At 50.8% G+C, this 15246-nt stretch overlaps 1 protein-coding gene across 5 annotated transcripts in view; it reads right to left on the reverse strand.

Annotated features, from left to right (window-relative positions):
• Window positions 1-1280: 1280 nt before the first annotated feature.
• Window positions 1281-15246, reverse strand: part of UBR4 (ubiquitin protein ligase E3 component n-recognin 4) — a 145675-nt gene continuing 131709 nt past the window's right edge. For all 5 annotated transcript variants that reach the window (XM_081017897.1, XM_081017895.1, XM_081017896.1 and 2 more), the window contains 12 exons: window positions 14965-15155; window positions 13254-13427; window positions 12277-12376; window positions 10786-11004; window positions 10038-10151; window positions 8435-8577; window positions 8004-8129; window positions 7550-7744; window positions 5027-5251; window positions 3021-3111; window positions 2237-2399; window positions 1281-1703 (listed from right to left, as the gene is read on the reverse strand). In XM_081017897.1, the coding sequence (XP_080874023.1) occupies window positions 1639-1703; window positions 2237-2399; window positions 3021-3111; window positions 5027-5251; window positions 7550-7744; window positions 8004-8129; window positions 8435-8577; window positions 10038-10151; window positions 10786-11004; window positions 12277-12376; window positions 13254-13427; window positions 14965-15155 (1806 nt within the window). In that variant the 3' untranslated portion in view covers window positions 1281-1638. The remainder of the gene's footprint in view (window positions 1704-2236; window positions 2400-3020; window positions 3112-5026; window positions 5252-7549; window positions 7745-8003; window positions 8130-8434; window positions 8578-10037; window positions 10152-10785; window positions 11005-12276; window positions 12377-13253; window positions 13428-14964; window positions 15156-15246) is intronic.

Consider the following 15246-nt stretch of genomic DNA (forward strand, 5'->3'; position numbering starts at 1 on the left):
TCCAAGGTAGGCTGTAGGGCTGTGCTTTTATTGATCCAGAGATCCTCCTGGCTATCTCTTCCTCCAGTGGCTGAATTTAGATTGAAATCTCCTTGCGTCACACAGGGTTCATCTTTTGCTGATTACAGTGCAAAAGAGCACGTGGTTGTATGCCTGGTGCTAACCAGTTCAGGTAAAATGGGCTTCAAAACAGCTGCCCTTGCCAGGATCGGAGCTCACCACATCCCAGCTTCTTCACAATGAACTGTATCAAAATCCCAGCTCTCCTTCTCCATGCCATGCTTTCCTTCAGGCCAAGGTAGAGCCTTGCAGGGCAGCTAATTAATTTCATTTGGGGTGGGGGGTGGGATGGGATGAGGAAACTAGAACTGGAATGGGCGCCTCCAGAAACCTTCCAGGGAGCAGTGAGTCAGGAAAGGGCACCTCCGCCTACCCTTATCTGCCCGCACCCAACATTATCATTGGCAAATCACATAATGAGATTTCTCCAAATGGTTATTTGTGTACTTGTGAAGAACACCTTGGTTCAAAAGCTTGCAGCTCATGGTCCACTTCTAGAAGACTATTCATGTCTCTTAGGGGAGCAGGAAGGGGGAAAGCCAGTGGCGATCATGCACTGCAAACTCTGCTCATATGTGGAACTTGGAAGAGGGAGGAAGAATGCTGGACGGCTGGGAAGTGTGGTGGAACGCTGGGCGGAGTTACAAGTGAGTGACAGGTGAAGTGCATCTGGCTGAGTAGGACAGTTGAGAGGCAGAAAATGAGATGATAATGAGGGAAAGCGTAGGATGGATATTAAGGAGGAGAGACAATTATGTTGTCACAATAGTCAAACTCTTGGAAATTTTTCCCCGCATAAAAGCATTAAATTGTTCCAAGCATTAACTATCTCTGTTCTGGTCTAGGTTATTCCTGCGGGGATACACTCAAACAAGGATATAGAGGGAAAGTCCTTTTGCTCTTGATAAAACTTAGTAGGTGCAGGCTGTAGGTTCTGTAAGGACTTTTAAGGGAGGTCTGATTTCAGTAGTCAAACATCTGACCTGGCGACTTCCAGGGGTCTGGCAAGGGACCGTGAGAACGTCCCAGGGGGTGACGTGACCTGCATGCACTAAAAATGTTAAACCACAAGAGCTACAGTTTGCGTAAAGCAGAAGTATTTTGTACACAGACACTTTTCTAAGGGTCAGTACATCAAGATTTCCAGTGAACAGATGGCAGGAAAACCAACCTTTAGGAAGCGGTAAACACAAAGCAGGCAAAACTCATTCCCACCAGGGTTGTATTTAACTTATTTATTGACTGGTAAAATGGTCACACACACAAAGAAGCAGTAGAACTGACTGGGGCCGGCTTGGGTTATTCAAGTCCTTGCACGTTCCTTCACTGGCTCGGAGCACGCAAGGCAGAACATTGAGAAGCACAGGGGTGGACCGGCGGTGGTGGACAGGGGAGAAAACAAGCTGAAAATCCAACATCACTCCAAGATTGGGGTCAAGGCAGGGGGCGAGGTGGGGGGGGGACAAGGGGCTTGGAGATAAAGTAACTGCAACATTCTTTGCGGGCTGGTTGGGCAGGATACAGAGGAACAGCAGGGAGGCAAGCTGATTGTGGTCTCTTCATGTAGCCGCTCAGGGCTCAGGGGATGGAGTTGAGGAGATCCTTGAGGAAGCCATCGGGATCGCTGATTTCTGACAACAGTCCTGAAAGCAGGAAAGGGCACGTCAGCCAGTGCACATCTGGCAAACCAATTCCTAGAAGCATCTTCCTTTGCCACCAATTCAGGCAAGCAAGTGATGAGGCCAGGGGAGGATAGGAACTAATGGAGAAGATTGGTGCCTCCCCCACACACTTTAAACAGCTTCAGTCCCCAAAACCAGGAATAGCTGGTAGCCAAACTGGTGACCCACAGGAAAGGTCTGCAGTTCACTGTCCCCTCACTTACCCACTGCTATACTATCCAAATCACTTTTGGTACACAAGATGCAGAATCACAGGAAGCTGTTTTATACCAAGTCAGTACTGACCCATCTAACCCAGCAAATTGTATTCTTGACTGGCAGAGGCTCCCCAAACCTTTCCCAACCCTGCTACCCATGTGAACACGTTCACTGGAGTTTTTATCCCTGTGGGAAACATCTCGGTTACATCTGAACCAGTTCCCATCACTCAAAGGCAGCATGTCCGTATACAGCGTTATTATAAAACACACGTAGAGCTTTCCAGAGCAACTAACCAGCCACGTCCAGAAATTCTGAAAAGGTCTCCACAGGCATAAACTCCTCCTGGAAAGTCTTCAGAGCCTTGTCTGCGGCCTCGTAGATGGGCATGTCATTGTGGCGGATGTATTCTGCCAGAGAGTAGGACCAGCCCCCCTCTGTGTTACTCGTAGGCACCTTCTGGATGGGAAAGAGGAGGAGAAAGGAGGGTTAGAAGCTTGAGCATGGAGGACAAAGAGGAAGCAGGCAAACACGGCTTTAAAATGGGGAATCGGACCTAAGGCGGGAAAAAACCCTTTTGACAGAAGGGCCTAGCAAGAAGTTATATGCCAATAATGCCTAGATAGATCCTCCAGCTTCAAGAGCAGTATTCCTTTGAATGCCAGCTCCTGGAGAAAGTCTGTTGTCTTGTGGGCTCTTCCCGGGAGCATCTGGCTATCTGCACTTGGCAACAGTAGACTGAACTGGGAGTCCCTATGCTGTGGTCTTCTTTTATTCTTATTCAGAGGATGCCAATAATCTCGTCTACTGAGACTTTTAAGAAGATGGGTGGTACATGCTGCACCTCTCCAGACCTGATAAAAATTGTGGAAACTGGGGAGAGTGAAAGAACCTGGAACACTGATGTAAAATGTCTTAGTTCAGCTTTTAGATCACCCTGAACTAGGATTCCCCCAACATTCCTCAGCCTGGGAGCTGCGCACAACAGATGGTGCCGGCCCCCTAGAAAAAAGCAGGCCACTGGTTTGAAGAGCATTGCTAAAAGCAGAAATGCACCAAGTTCGTTCCAAGCTCGCTTACTTTGAACATGTTGTAAATGAGATCAACGAGGGCCCAGAAGAGGAGGCCGGAGCGATAGGCAGAGTAGTCCTTCACTGCTTTATCCGTTAGCCTGTTAGGAAAATAAGATCAAGCCTCGCAGTTAATTGCTACACTTTTCTTTGCTGCCTGAAGCTCAGCTGATGAATAGCCCCGGCTGTGGCGACAGCCAGAAGCCCATCCATAATACATGTGGGAAAATGCGTGGGGCAAGCTCAGCCAGGCGCTGGAGGGAGGAAGGGAGGGAGGGAAGGAACACACAGAGAGACGGGGACGCTCCACTGTTCTCCCCAGCAAAGCGATTTACAACTACGGCCGCAGGCACAACTGCAAAGTGTTGTGCAACGTGGGGCCTGGCACTGTTGCTGAAATTCCTGCAATCTCGTTTCCATCCCCCCCCCAAAAAAAGAGGGGGGAAAGCATTTCTCCAGGACTTAAGACCATGTAGTCAAGCATCCCCTGCCCCCTAAATCACCACAGTCATGTTGCAAGGGGATTCCTGGCTCCACTCTCAGAATGTTTGTTAAGGGCAGGTCAATGCTACAAAGCAAGAGGTGCCATCAAACTGCCTCTGCTTCTGTCAGAGTTCCAAGGCCTTGGGCTGCTTGAGAACTGCAGGCTGCTGGTCCCTGAGGAAAGTGCTTCCCCTGGGAGGCTAAAGCTACTTCCCCAGAACGGGCATGAATCAAACGCCAGATTTCCCTTACAGCAGCAGGAAATGTGCAGAGGCAATCGATGCCGGAGTCTGCAGCCCCTCCCCGAAGGTTACAAGACCACTTGGGCGCATATTACAGAGCATCCAAAATGCACGCCCTTCCATCATGACCCCTGAACACCTGCTCTCAGGAAGCTGCAAGGAAACACTTCAAGCGAAGGGGCCGGCAGAGACTCCTCCAAAGACCCACACCTCAATTTACTCTCCTGTAACATAGCTGATCCAGCCATGGCACGGTCCAAAGGGTTAGACCCTGGGATCAAGGCACACACAGCACATCTTCTCCCTCTTACGGACAACGAGATCAGAGGCAGAGGACACGGAAAGCCTGGAGCCATTTCAAATGACCAGAGGGCCACCCCTTGGGCCTTCTTGGTGACAGCACCCGTCCCCTGCAGTGTCCTCCCTTGAGTAATTTGTGAGACAGGGACAGCAGTGACCTTTACATGCCCCTCAAAATCTATCTAGTGCTAAGCCTACTCAGAGCCAACCTGATGAAATCAATGGACGTGACTAATTTAGAGTCATTTCACTGCATCTATGCTTGAGTAGAACTTAGCTGTAGACCACCCTATTAAGTTTAGCCAAGCTTTCCTAGGCTCTGAAAGTTGTATCCAATCAAGTTCAATGGGTCTACTCTGAGCAGGTCTAGCATTTTAAATTGTTTTGTATGCTACTCAGGTTTATATATAGAATTCGTTTTGTTTTACTGATGCCATATATATATATCAGAATGGAACCGGGCGTGGGGAGGCACTGAGCCACAGACTTAATGCAGGCAAAACAGAAACAGCTCTGTGGCCCAGACAAAGAGGAGGAAGGAGAAGAGGTCAAGCTCCTCCCGGGATTTTCAGCAGGCCCAGCTCACTTAGAGTCAATGTCAACTACATCTAATTCTCCTGTGTGCCTGAAGGGGGCGCCGAGACCTGAACCAACATAGGGAAAGAGAGTATCCAACAGCATCCATCAAAACCTTGCGTGTTGTTCTCGACTCTTCCAGGAACTATTGGAAATTCAGCTTTTTTTAAAAAAAAAGATGCTGATTTTTAAGGAGAAGAAAATTTTGTTTGATCATCAAAACCAGCCTTCTAATGCAGAAGGCAAAGGCTGTGTAGCCAAGTCATGTCCAAGGGTCCCAATCCAACGAGCATGCCTTTGTAACCCTATGGGACCACTCTCTGGGGGTGGGAAGGGAAGGAACCGGCTGCTTTCTCTGCAGCACAGAGAGAGGAGAGGGAAAGGGGTGTGTGGATGGGTGTGGACAGCCCCATACCTGCTTGCTCCCCCTGGCGACACCACCCGAGCGTGTGAGATCACCAGCAGCCGCTTGAGAATGTCGATGCGCATTGCCTTCCATCTCTCCGGGGGCAGGATGTGAAGCGCCATGACGATGTAATAATGGGGCCCGTCCACCTCGAAGGCACTCTCCACCCACTTCTCCTTGGGGTGCTCCAGGAAGCTCTGCAGGTTCTTCTCTTCTCGAGAAGTCGCTCGTGTTCTGAAAGTCAAACAGAGACAGAAGTGATGCACTTTGAACAGCAGGGGGAAGAAACCCTTCAATGTAAGAAGAGCTTGCCAGATCAGTCTGTCCAGCATCCTGTTCTCACACTGGCCTACCAGAAGCCTGCAGAACAGCGGCCTCCTACAAGGGCTAGACAACCCAACAATATATTGTTGAGGCTTTCCCTCCAGTGTCAAGAACTTAAAAGGTAAAGGTACCCCTGCCCGTACGGGCCAGTCTTGACAGACTCTAGGGTTGTGCGCTCATCTCACTCTAGAGGCTGGGAGCCAACGCTGTCCGAAGACACTTCCGGGTCACGTGGCCAGCGTGACAAGCTGCATCTGGCGAGCCAGCGCAGCACACGGAATGCCGTTTACCTTCCCGCTAGTAAGCGGTCCCTATTTATCTACTTGCACCCAGGGGTGCTTTCGAACTGCTAGGTTGGCAGGCGCTGGGACCGAGCGACGGGAGCGCGCCCCGCCGTGGGGATTCGAACCGCCGACCTTTTGATCGGCAAGTCCTAGGCGCTGAGGCTTTTACCCACAGTGCCACCTGCGTCCCCTACAGCGCCACCCACGTCCCCTTGTCAAGAACTTACACCAAGCTAATGAGCCAAAAAGCAGAACAAAATGCCCCCATACTTTCCTTCCCCCATCCAACCAGATATCATTTCATTTCACAGGCAAAGCCAAGATCTACCTTCATATGTATCAACACCTGAACATAGATCCCTTAGCATACTCCAGGGGTCAGCAACCTAAGGCCCATGGGTCACAAGCGGCCCACAGGGGTCGTTTAACCAGCCCACAAGCAGCCTGCTCGGCAAGTCCCTGCGCGCTGCGCTAAACCAGCACGGTGCAGGGATGCTTTTCTGATGCACCGAAATCGCATCTGTGCAGACGCCAGAAATTGCACGCACACGATCCGGCCCACAGAGGGATCTCCGCTGGAGTGAATTGGCCCAGCCGAGGTAAACCTTGCCGACCCCTGGCATAGTCTCTTCCCCAGGACCAATCCACCCCTAAGGCAAAGTGAAGTGACGGCCTTGGGTAGCAAGATCCACAGGGGCAACAGATCCAGCCTCCAACGAATGCATTACTCATTGCTGCTGCAGTGGCAGCAATAGTTGCAGCAGCTCCACAGCGACCTCTCTGCCAATAGAAGGCACTACTGGTCTCCTCCCCCGGTTCCTAAAGCAGATCTTCACTCATTCGCCCCTTCTTTCCTGACAGGGGACACCTGCCTTTTTTTGGTTTGCCTTGGGTGCCAACATGTCTTGGGCTGGCCCTGCTCCTGACCAGCAGCTCTCCCAAGACCTCTCCATTCCCCAGCCCTGAATGACTGAGGTCTCAGGCACACAAACCATTCATTCTCACAATGAGCTCTGGACCCTCCTCCCCAAAGGAGTTTAGGCACATACATTAGCATTGCGCCAAAGAACAGGGTGGCAAACTGTTTTTGACCTCACAGCCACATTCCTTTCTGGGCAAACTCGCAGAGGCTACGTGCCAGTAGCATGGGGTGGGGCCAGAAACAGGGCACCAGATGCGAGTCCTACCCTGTGTGGAGAAGCCTATATACCCAAACAACACAAGGATCACACTACAGGAAGGACCACTGGATTTAATCTGAAGATGTCTTCTCCTCAGCGGATGGACGGTATTCCCCGGATGGGTCACTCCCTCCTGCCTGATCCACAGATGGGGCTCAGGCCAGTGCAGGCCCCTAAGCTTCCTTTGGGAGGTAAAGGTAAAGGTACCCCTGACCGTTAGGTCCAGTCGCGGACGACTCTGGGCTTGCGGCGCTCATCTCGCTCTATAGGCCGAAGGAGCCAGTGTTTGTCCACAGACAGTTTTTCCGGGTCATGTGGCCAGCATCACCAAGCCACTTCTGGTGAACCAGAGCAGTGCACGGAAACACTGTTTACCTTCCCGCTGGAGCAGTACCTGTTTATCTACTTGCACTACCGTGCTTTCAAACTGCTAGGCTGGCAGGAGCTGAGACCGAACAACAGGAGCTCACCCCGTCGCGGGGATTCAAACCGCCAAGGTTCTGATCGATAAGCCCTAGGCTCTGTGGTTTAGACCACAGCGCCACCCGCGTCCCTACTTCCTTTGGGAGGGGTGAGCAACAAAACCTTGAAATCTATTGCTCCATCTGCAGAGCAATTCAAAGCAGCAACCCGTCTCACAACGCCCTGCTCCACCAAGGGAGAATGGCTCAGGGAACAAATGCACAGACACGCAGAGAGAGAGAGAGAGAGAGAGAGAGAGAAGACAGATAAAAGGTACTGACGTGTTAAGGACATAAAGCACCGTGTGAATGATGTAGGGGATGAGGTGGACGTTGCTCTCCCGCCCTCCGCCGCCCGTGTCCACGCTGAATGACTGCTCCATGGCGAACCGGAGGAACAGCAGCTTGGTGTCGTGCACATTGAGCTGGTAGGTGGGCTCCCGCTGCCCCGTGCATTCTTGAAGGTAGGTGTTGTGCCTACGGGAAGGAAACCAACGCCAGGTTAGGCTGCAGATCTCACAAGAGGCCCAGGAAAGCCTCTTGGCTTTCCAAGAGAAGCTGGAGGGTTAAGGAAAGGGCAAAATACAGATACAGTTCTGAAAAGGTTGTGTTAGGATGGTACAGCCCAAGAAATCAGGCCCTCTTCCCCTACAAGCTGGTGGGAAGAGGGCACTTGCAGCAAGAGACTGCTGACCCCGACAGAACAGCGGGCAAAAGGGCAGCTCCTCAGACTCACCTGGCTAAGCAGGTGGCAAAGGCCGATTCTGGGACATGGGGCCCCCACACCGGCAAGAGGCCGTTGCATTTGGTGTTGGCATTCTGCAGGGCTGCACTCTCCCATTCCTCGCGCCCACGTGCCAACCTGCAGGAGTAAAAGCAAGGCCATTATCAGTCAGGGAAAGTCCCTTTCCCTGCAAACCTCTTCCCTGTAGAGCAAAGCTGGTGACTGCCTCAGTCCTGAAGCCTTAAATATTACACACACACAGACCACAAACCCTGCAGCTTACCAAGTGGGGCATACCTTAAAGTACTGTTGGTTAGCTCATTACCAAAGCTGCAGCTGATGGGATTCTTCCCCAGGCTAAACCGAACCCCCAGCAGATCAGGCATGGCTTTGCGGCCAAGATGCAAAGGAGCTCTCAGGCCCAGAGGGAAACGCAGACCCACCTCACAGCTGCCAGGTGACAGTCGTAGTGGACAATGTTAAAGTGCGAAACGGTGCTGTAGCCCTGCTGCTTCCGAGGCTTGTTCTCAAACTCCTCCAGGGCGACTCGCTTGGTGAAGGTGTAGATGCCCAGGACCTTTGTCGGCTGTGGGGAGAAAACAGAAGCTGCGGCGGAAAACCCAAGGCACCAAGCTTCGAACGTGGAAAAGCTGCACAGAAACAACTTTTTCTCTTTGGCCTTGGAAGCCTATAGAGCAGTGTTTCCCAAAGTGGGCAATCCATTCCCCGGGGGGAGCTGGAACAATTGGGGGGGGCAGTAGTAGCCTCGGGTGCAATCGGGGGCAGTGAATAAAAATAAGAGGGCAGTAGAAGCATAAAAAGAAGAATGTTTTGAAAAACCCATTCGTACATGTTTCATCTGCTCTGTAATGGCACTTTCCACCAGGCCGGGCACTGCTGTGGACTGACGACAACGCTTCCCCTGGATTCGACAGTCGTACTGGAGGAGAGGGGTTTTCCCGGGCGTGGGTGAACCCTTTTCAGCTTCACTCAGGCCCAGGAAGTGGGTCGCAGCTTGCCTGCCTATTTGGCGCACCAGGGACTCAGCCACATTCATCACGATAATACATTTTGAATGCGTTATAAGTATGCAACACCAGAGAGCAAATAGGAATTTATATGGATTTTTACATAGGCTTTATTTTTCTTTCGTTGTAACGATTTAATTTCTGACTTATTTATAGTGTTTTTAACCTGTGTCTAGATCCACCCCTGGTTCATCTTTCTCACTAGGATCGTTTTAAATGTTATTTGTAATTTTCATTTTAATATTATACTTTGTTATCTAAATATTCTGTGTGTGATGTGAATGTCGCCATAGTTGATTTTAATAAACAATTTTATAATTTCAAGCTTCAGCATGTCTTATCTACAACAACATCTTTCTTTACTATGTTGTAGGACATAGGTAGAAACATACCGTATTTTTCGCTCTATAAGACGCACCAGACCACAAGACGCACCTAGTTTTTGGAGGAGGAAAACAAGAAAAAAAATATTCTGGATCTCAGAAGCCAGAACAGCAAGAGGGATCGCTGTGCAGTGAAAGCAGCGATCCTTCTTGCTGTTCTGGCTTCTGGGATAGCTGCGCAGCCTGCATTCGCTCCATAAGACGCACACACATTTCCCCTTCCTTTTTAGGAGGGAAAAAGTGAGCCTTATAGAGCAAAAATTACAGTAGATACATAAAAGAACGCAAATTTGTCACCGCATCTTTATGTTTGTTCACTTAAAGAAGGCAGATTTCTAGGGGGGCACTGAGATTTTTCTTTTTCCTGAAAAGGAGGCTGTAGGGCAAATGAGTTTGGGAACCTCTGGTAGAGAGTCACAGAATTGTAGACTTGCAATGGCCCCAAAGGGTCATCTGGTCCAACACCCAGCAATTCAGTGTAGACCTGCACGACTATGGATGTCGCTCAGCTGCCCAACACCTTGGAAATACGGCTGCAATGAAATGTTCATATGCAGACATATGCATATGCATGAAACAGCGTGACTGGTTGAGATTGCCAGGCTCTGACTCCCCACTTCACCCCCAAGGCCTACCTGGAACTTGTAGCCCTCCCTGCAGATGCAACAGGTGAGGCCCGGCTCCTCGATCAGCTCCTCCATCTGCTTCAGCAGCGCTGTCTTTGTCACCACCTGGCCCTTCTCGTTAGTCTGAAAGATCCAGCACAGCAAGGTTATCGAGGAGAAAAGCCGGGTTTGGGGGGGCGGGGGAATTAAAAATGGTCGTGTGGGTTGGAGGAAGAGGGCCATCACAAGGCATGGAAAGTTTCGCATTTGAAAATGTGTCCTTGACCTTATGGTTGCTGCTATGGCCGTGATAAAACAGCCGCGGTTTCCCTTGGCTAGAACTGGGTTGCGCTCCTGCCTCTCCGCTTAAATCTCCCCTAACAAGTGGGACCTGAACAGCCACTGGTCCGGCTGGATTAAATGGCAGCACCCAAAGAGCCAGCCATTGCTAGAACTCGTAGACATCCAATGGAGCTGAACATTGGAAGACTCAGGAGAGATTAAAGAAAGGACGTCTTCATGCTGTGCAGAGTTAAACTGCGAAACTCTCTCCCACAGGAGACAGCGATGGCCACCAACTTAAAAGGCTTCAAGAGAGGATTAGACAAAGGGCTTTGGATGGCTGCCACAATGGCTATGCTTGGCCTCCAAAGCTGGAGGCAGTAATGTTTCTGAATACCAGCTCCCGATCGTGGCATCTGGCTGGTCATTGTGAGAACAGGATGCTCTGCTAGATGGGTACCGGGCCTAATGCAGCTGGCTCTGCTTCTGCTCTTACCGTCATGCCAAGGGTGCCCAACGCTTTCTGGCGCATCGCCATGGCCATGCGCTTCTTCTCCGCTCGCGTCTCTCTCCGGGCAGCGTCAATCTTCTTGTTCACCTCTGGGTGCTCCCGCAGGGCCTCCAGGAGATTCTCGGCCAGCGTCCCAATCCCTTCGTCACTGGAGACTTGCTCCAGCTTGTGCAGGTTCGTGATCGAGTCGGTCCCAATGAGCACCTGTTCAGGGAGCAGACGTTAACACAGTGGGCAAAGAGGACAGGAGGATGAGGAAATCTCCTATGCTCTTTCCCCCTCTACACCAGATACAGCTTTGCTCTTAAAAAATTGTCCGTCTTTCGAGCACAGTATAGTACAAAAAGGCACCCAGACCCCCAGGGATGCCACCCAATTAAGAGCAAAGTGATTTTTAAGCAACTGAGTAATGGATCGATTAAATTGGCGTAAGTTTGCGTATGACATACAGAGCGTTCCAGTTACACCAGCCAAGAGAGACAGGGATGCGGCAGAAGCCCCTGCAACACCTTGGAGGAGCACATTGGAGGAGCACCAATGGAACACTTCAAATTTTCCCCTTTCAAAACCATATCGCTCTTCTTCAAGAGCATCTCGTTTACTGGAAGAAGACCATTCTAAGGCAGAAGTTCCCAAACTTGTTCTCCCCACCCCCAGCCCCAGACCACATGAAAACTGCTGAGGATCTTGGCGGACCAGACAATTGTTTTCTTCTGCCTGTTGTAGTAACTGCAATGTGCTGCACTAGCAGCTGTGTGATGTACTGTTGCTGCTTTTATTTCATATACATTGTATTGCTAGAATCACAGAATTGGAAGGGTCCCGGAGACCAACCCCCTGCAATACAGTGGTACCTCGGGTTACATACGCTTCAGGTTACATACGCTTCAGGTTAAAGACTCCGCTAACCCAGAAATAGTGCTTCAGGTTAAGAACTTTGCTTCAGGATGAGAACAGAAATTGTGCTCTGGCGGCGCAGCGGCAGCAGGAGGCCCCATTAGCCAAAGTGGTGCTTCAGGTTAAGAACAGTTTCAGGTTAAGTACAGACCTCCGGAACGAATTAAGTACTTAACCCGAGGTACCACTGTACAATCTTACTGTATTACAATTAGAATTCCAAGACACACTGCAATGCATCCGAATGACACTCGTGGACCACCATTTGGGATCCACTGTTCTGTAGCACACTTTGGGATGTTTTCCTTTGGTGAACTGATGTAGCTCCATTATTGCTGGATCATTACCACTCTAGACGCAAGCAACACCCACACACCCACACCTGAGGTCCAAAATGCCTCCGTAAGGGCTGGGCTTAAAGAGCCCTTTGCCTTTGTCTCACACTTAGGAGAAGGCAGCTGTGCCTGGAATCAGCCCCTAGGATCAGGCACCATGTATACGCCTAAACCTGATGTACATGGAGACCAGATTAGACTCATGGGCCGGGGGGTGGGGGGAGGTAGAAGACATCTCTTTCACCTGTGTTGGGGGGTGCTGCGTGGCGAGACCTCGGAGCAGCCGGAGGATGAAAGGAAGGGCCGGCCGGGAGAGGAATTTCTTCCATACATCGGCATCCAAACTGCAGAGAGAAGATTGGAAAAGAGAAAGCGTTTGAAAAGAAGAAGAAGAGTTGGATTTGATATCCCGCTTTATCACTACCTGAAGGAGTCTCAAAGCGGCTAACATTCTCCTTTCCCTTCCTCCCCCACAACAAACACTCTGTGAGGTGAGTGGGGCTGAGAGACTTCAGAGAAGTGTGACTGGCCCAAGGTCACCCAGCAGCTGCAAGTGGAGGAGCGGAGATGCGAACCCGGTTCCCTAGATTACGAGTCTACCGCTCTTAACCACTACAGCAGCTGTCAATATCAACATCAAGACCTGGATTACTCCACCCCAGCCCCGCTGTGTGGCTCACACACTCATGCCACCCACTCCCCAAATTAAGGCAATTCAGATACTCCCAAAAAGAACCACCTCAATTTCCACAGTGGTGTCCTTTTGCCCGAAATCATGCTTCATGTGGCTGAGCTCCAAACACCCCAAGAAAATTACTTGGCCAGGGTTGTGGGTGAGACAGAGACCTGCGGTTGCTTCCCTGGGAGCCAGCACAGTGTGCCAAGGGTTCAGGAAGCTGTTAAGGGCCCAGGTAACCTTTAGTGCTGCCTTATCCAGAACTGGGTCCACCTAGCCCAGTGTTCTCTGCTCTGACTGGCAGCAGCAGCTCCCAGTAGCCTCAAGGCTGAGAGATTTTCCCACCACCTAAACCCCAATATTTTGTTTTCTTAAAGGAAGGCAAAGCTTGGGATTTTCTATCCTCACATTAGCTCTGCAAGGGAGCAGCAAACTGGGCGCACTCAGGCCACCCCCAAGGGAAAGGCAATGCCCCAACGCAGAGAGGACTCGTCCCAGTGAACTGCCACCCACAAATCGCCTCCATCCTCCCGCACGACTCTCACTTCTTGGCACTGGGGATGTGCTTTTTCATGTAGTCGAGGGCGTTCTGCGTGATTCCCCTCTGGAGGATGAGGTCTTTCAGGAGGTGCCCATTAGTGTTGTTCTTGATGCCAGCTGCTATTTTGCAGAAACAGTCCAGGAAGACCTTGTCATCCCCGCTGTGCTCTTCATCGTACCTGGGGGAGAAAAGAGGCAAGGGACTCACAAAGGCTGTCAGGGGGGCCAGTCCGGGCTCAGATTCTCCACTCTAAATACAGTGGTACCTCGGGTTACATACGCTTCAGGTTACATACGCTTCAGGCTACAGACTCCGCTAACCCAGAAATAGTACCTCGGGTTAAGAACTTTGCTTCAGGATGTGAACAGAAATCGCGTGCTGGCGGCACAGCGGCAGCGGGAGGTCCCATTAGTTAAAGTGGTGCTTCAGGTTAAGAACAGTTTCAGGTTAAGAACGGACCTCCAGAACAAATTAAGTACTTAACCCGAGGTACCACTCTAAAGCTAAGTCGCATCATTTCTTGGGGGCAGAAGCACAAGCCATCTGCACCCTCTGACTCTAGCCTTGGGGGCTGCTTTTTGCAGAGCTGAGCTTGTAAAAAGGACTCTCGCCCCTGTTTATTTCTATGCCACTTGTTGGTCCGAGAGGCAACCCAAAGCAACTCAAAGTGAGTAAAATATTAACAGGAAATTGAAACAGTCTTTTGCTCACTGTTTTCTAGCATTAATTGTTGCAATATCCATGAAATGCGCATTAAAAACACAACAAAAGGACACTGGAGAACCATAGTGATACAACTGGTGTAATCATTCAGACTCTTGACAGTATTAGGTAAAGGGACCCCTGACCATTAGGTCCAGTCGTGGCCGACTCTAGGGTTGCAGCGCTCATCTCGCTTTATTGGCCAAGGGAGCCGGCGTACAGCTTCCGGGTCATGTGGCCAGCATGACTGAGCCGCTTCTGGCAAACCAGAGCAGCTCACGGAAACGCCGTTTACCTTCCTGCTGGAGTGGTACCTATTTATCTACTTGCACTTTGATGTGCTTTCGAACTGCTACGTTGGCAGGAGCTGGGACCGAGCAATGGGAGCTCACCCCATCGCGGGGATTCGAACTGCCGACCTTCTGATTGGCAAGCCCTAGGCTCTGTGGTTTAACCCACAGCACCACCCGCGTCCCTTCCTGAGGGTATTAGCTTTTGTCAAAAAGGAGAGAGGGGTGCCAAGTTTCTAGTTCTCAAGAGGGTGAAGCTATGCTTGAAATTATGCAAGGATATCCAGCAGTTGTGGGGAGGGGTTTCAATGCCCTTGCCCACCCTCAACAGCAAGTAGAGGAAGTCAAAATTAAGCACATCTTTGTATAATGAATAAAACACACCTTTTTTGTGTAACATACAGAGACTCCTGTACACAACCCAACTGTTTAAGACCAGCCTGGTGCCCCTTCAGAGTTTGGGGCTACAATGCCCCCACCCCAGCCTGGATGGCATAGTCCAAAATATCCGAAGGGCACTCAGTTGGGGGGATTCTGTGCTAGGCTGCGCAGAGTCTTGGGAGCTTTGAGGCCAGCCTGGAACCAGAGATTAAGCAGAGCTGCACCTCTGACAAGCAGTGCCCTTGCAAACCAGCAGCACCCCAATTTATTTTGCACACTTAAAAAACTCAAGGAACAGGAGAGGGCAGGAGGGTTTGGTTCAGGGTTCCCAGGGAGGCATACTTGTCGAAGCTGCAGTAGGGCTTGAAGCGATCGACTAGGATCTGCATCTTCTCCATCTCCCCAAAGGACAGGTAAGGGATGATGCGGAGCAGGCCCTGCAGGACGCTAGGGTTGGAGCGGACGAAGGTGCTGTTGATCTGATCCAGCAGCATCACCAGCTGGTCCTTGTCTCCCGTGAGGAGGAGGTTGCCCTGCAGAGAGGGGAAATGGCCCGTCAGTCAAGACACCTGGAGTCTATCTGCCTTGGGACACCCTTCTCCCTGCCCCACACCTCATTTACAG

The sequence above is a fragment of the Podarcis pityusensis genome (genome assembly GCF_964106645.2).
Source record: "Podarcis pityusensis genome assembly, chromosome: 8".
Classification (NCBI taxonomy): Eukaryota; Metazoa; Chordata; class Lepidosauria; order Squamata; family Lacertidae; genus Podarcis; species Podarcis pityusensis.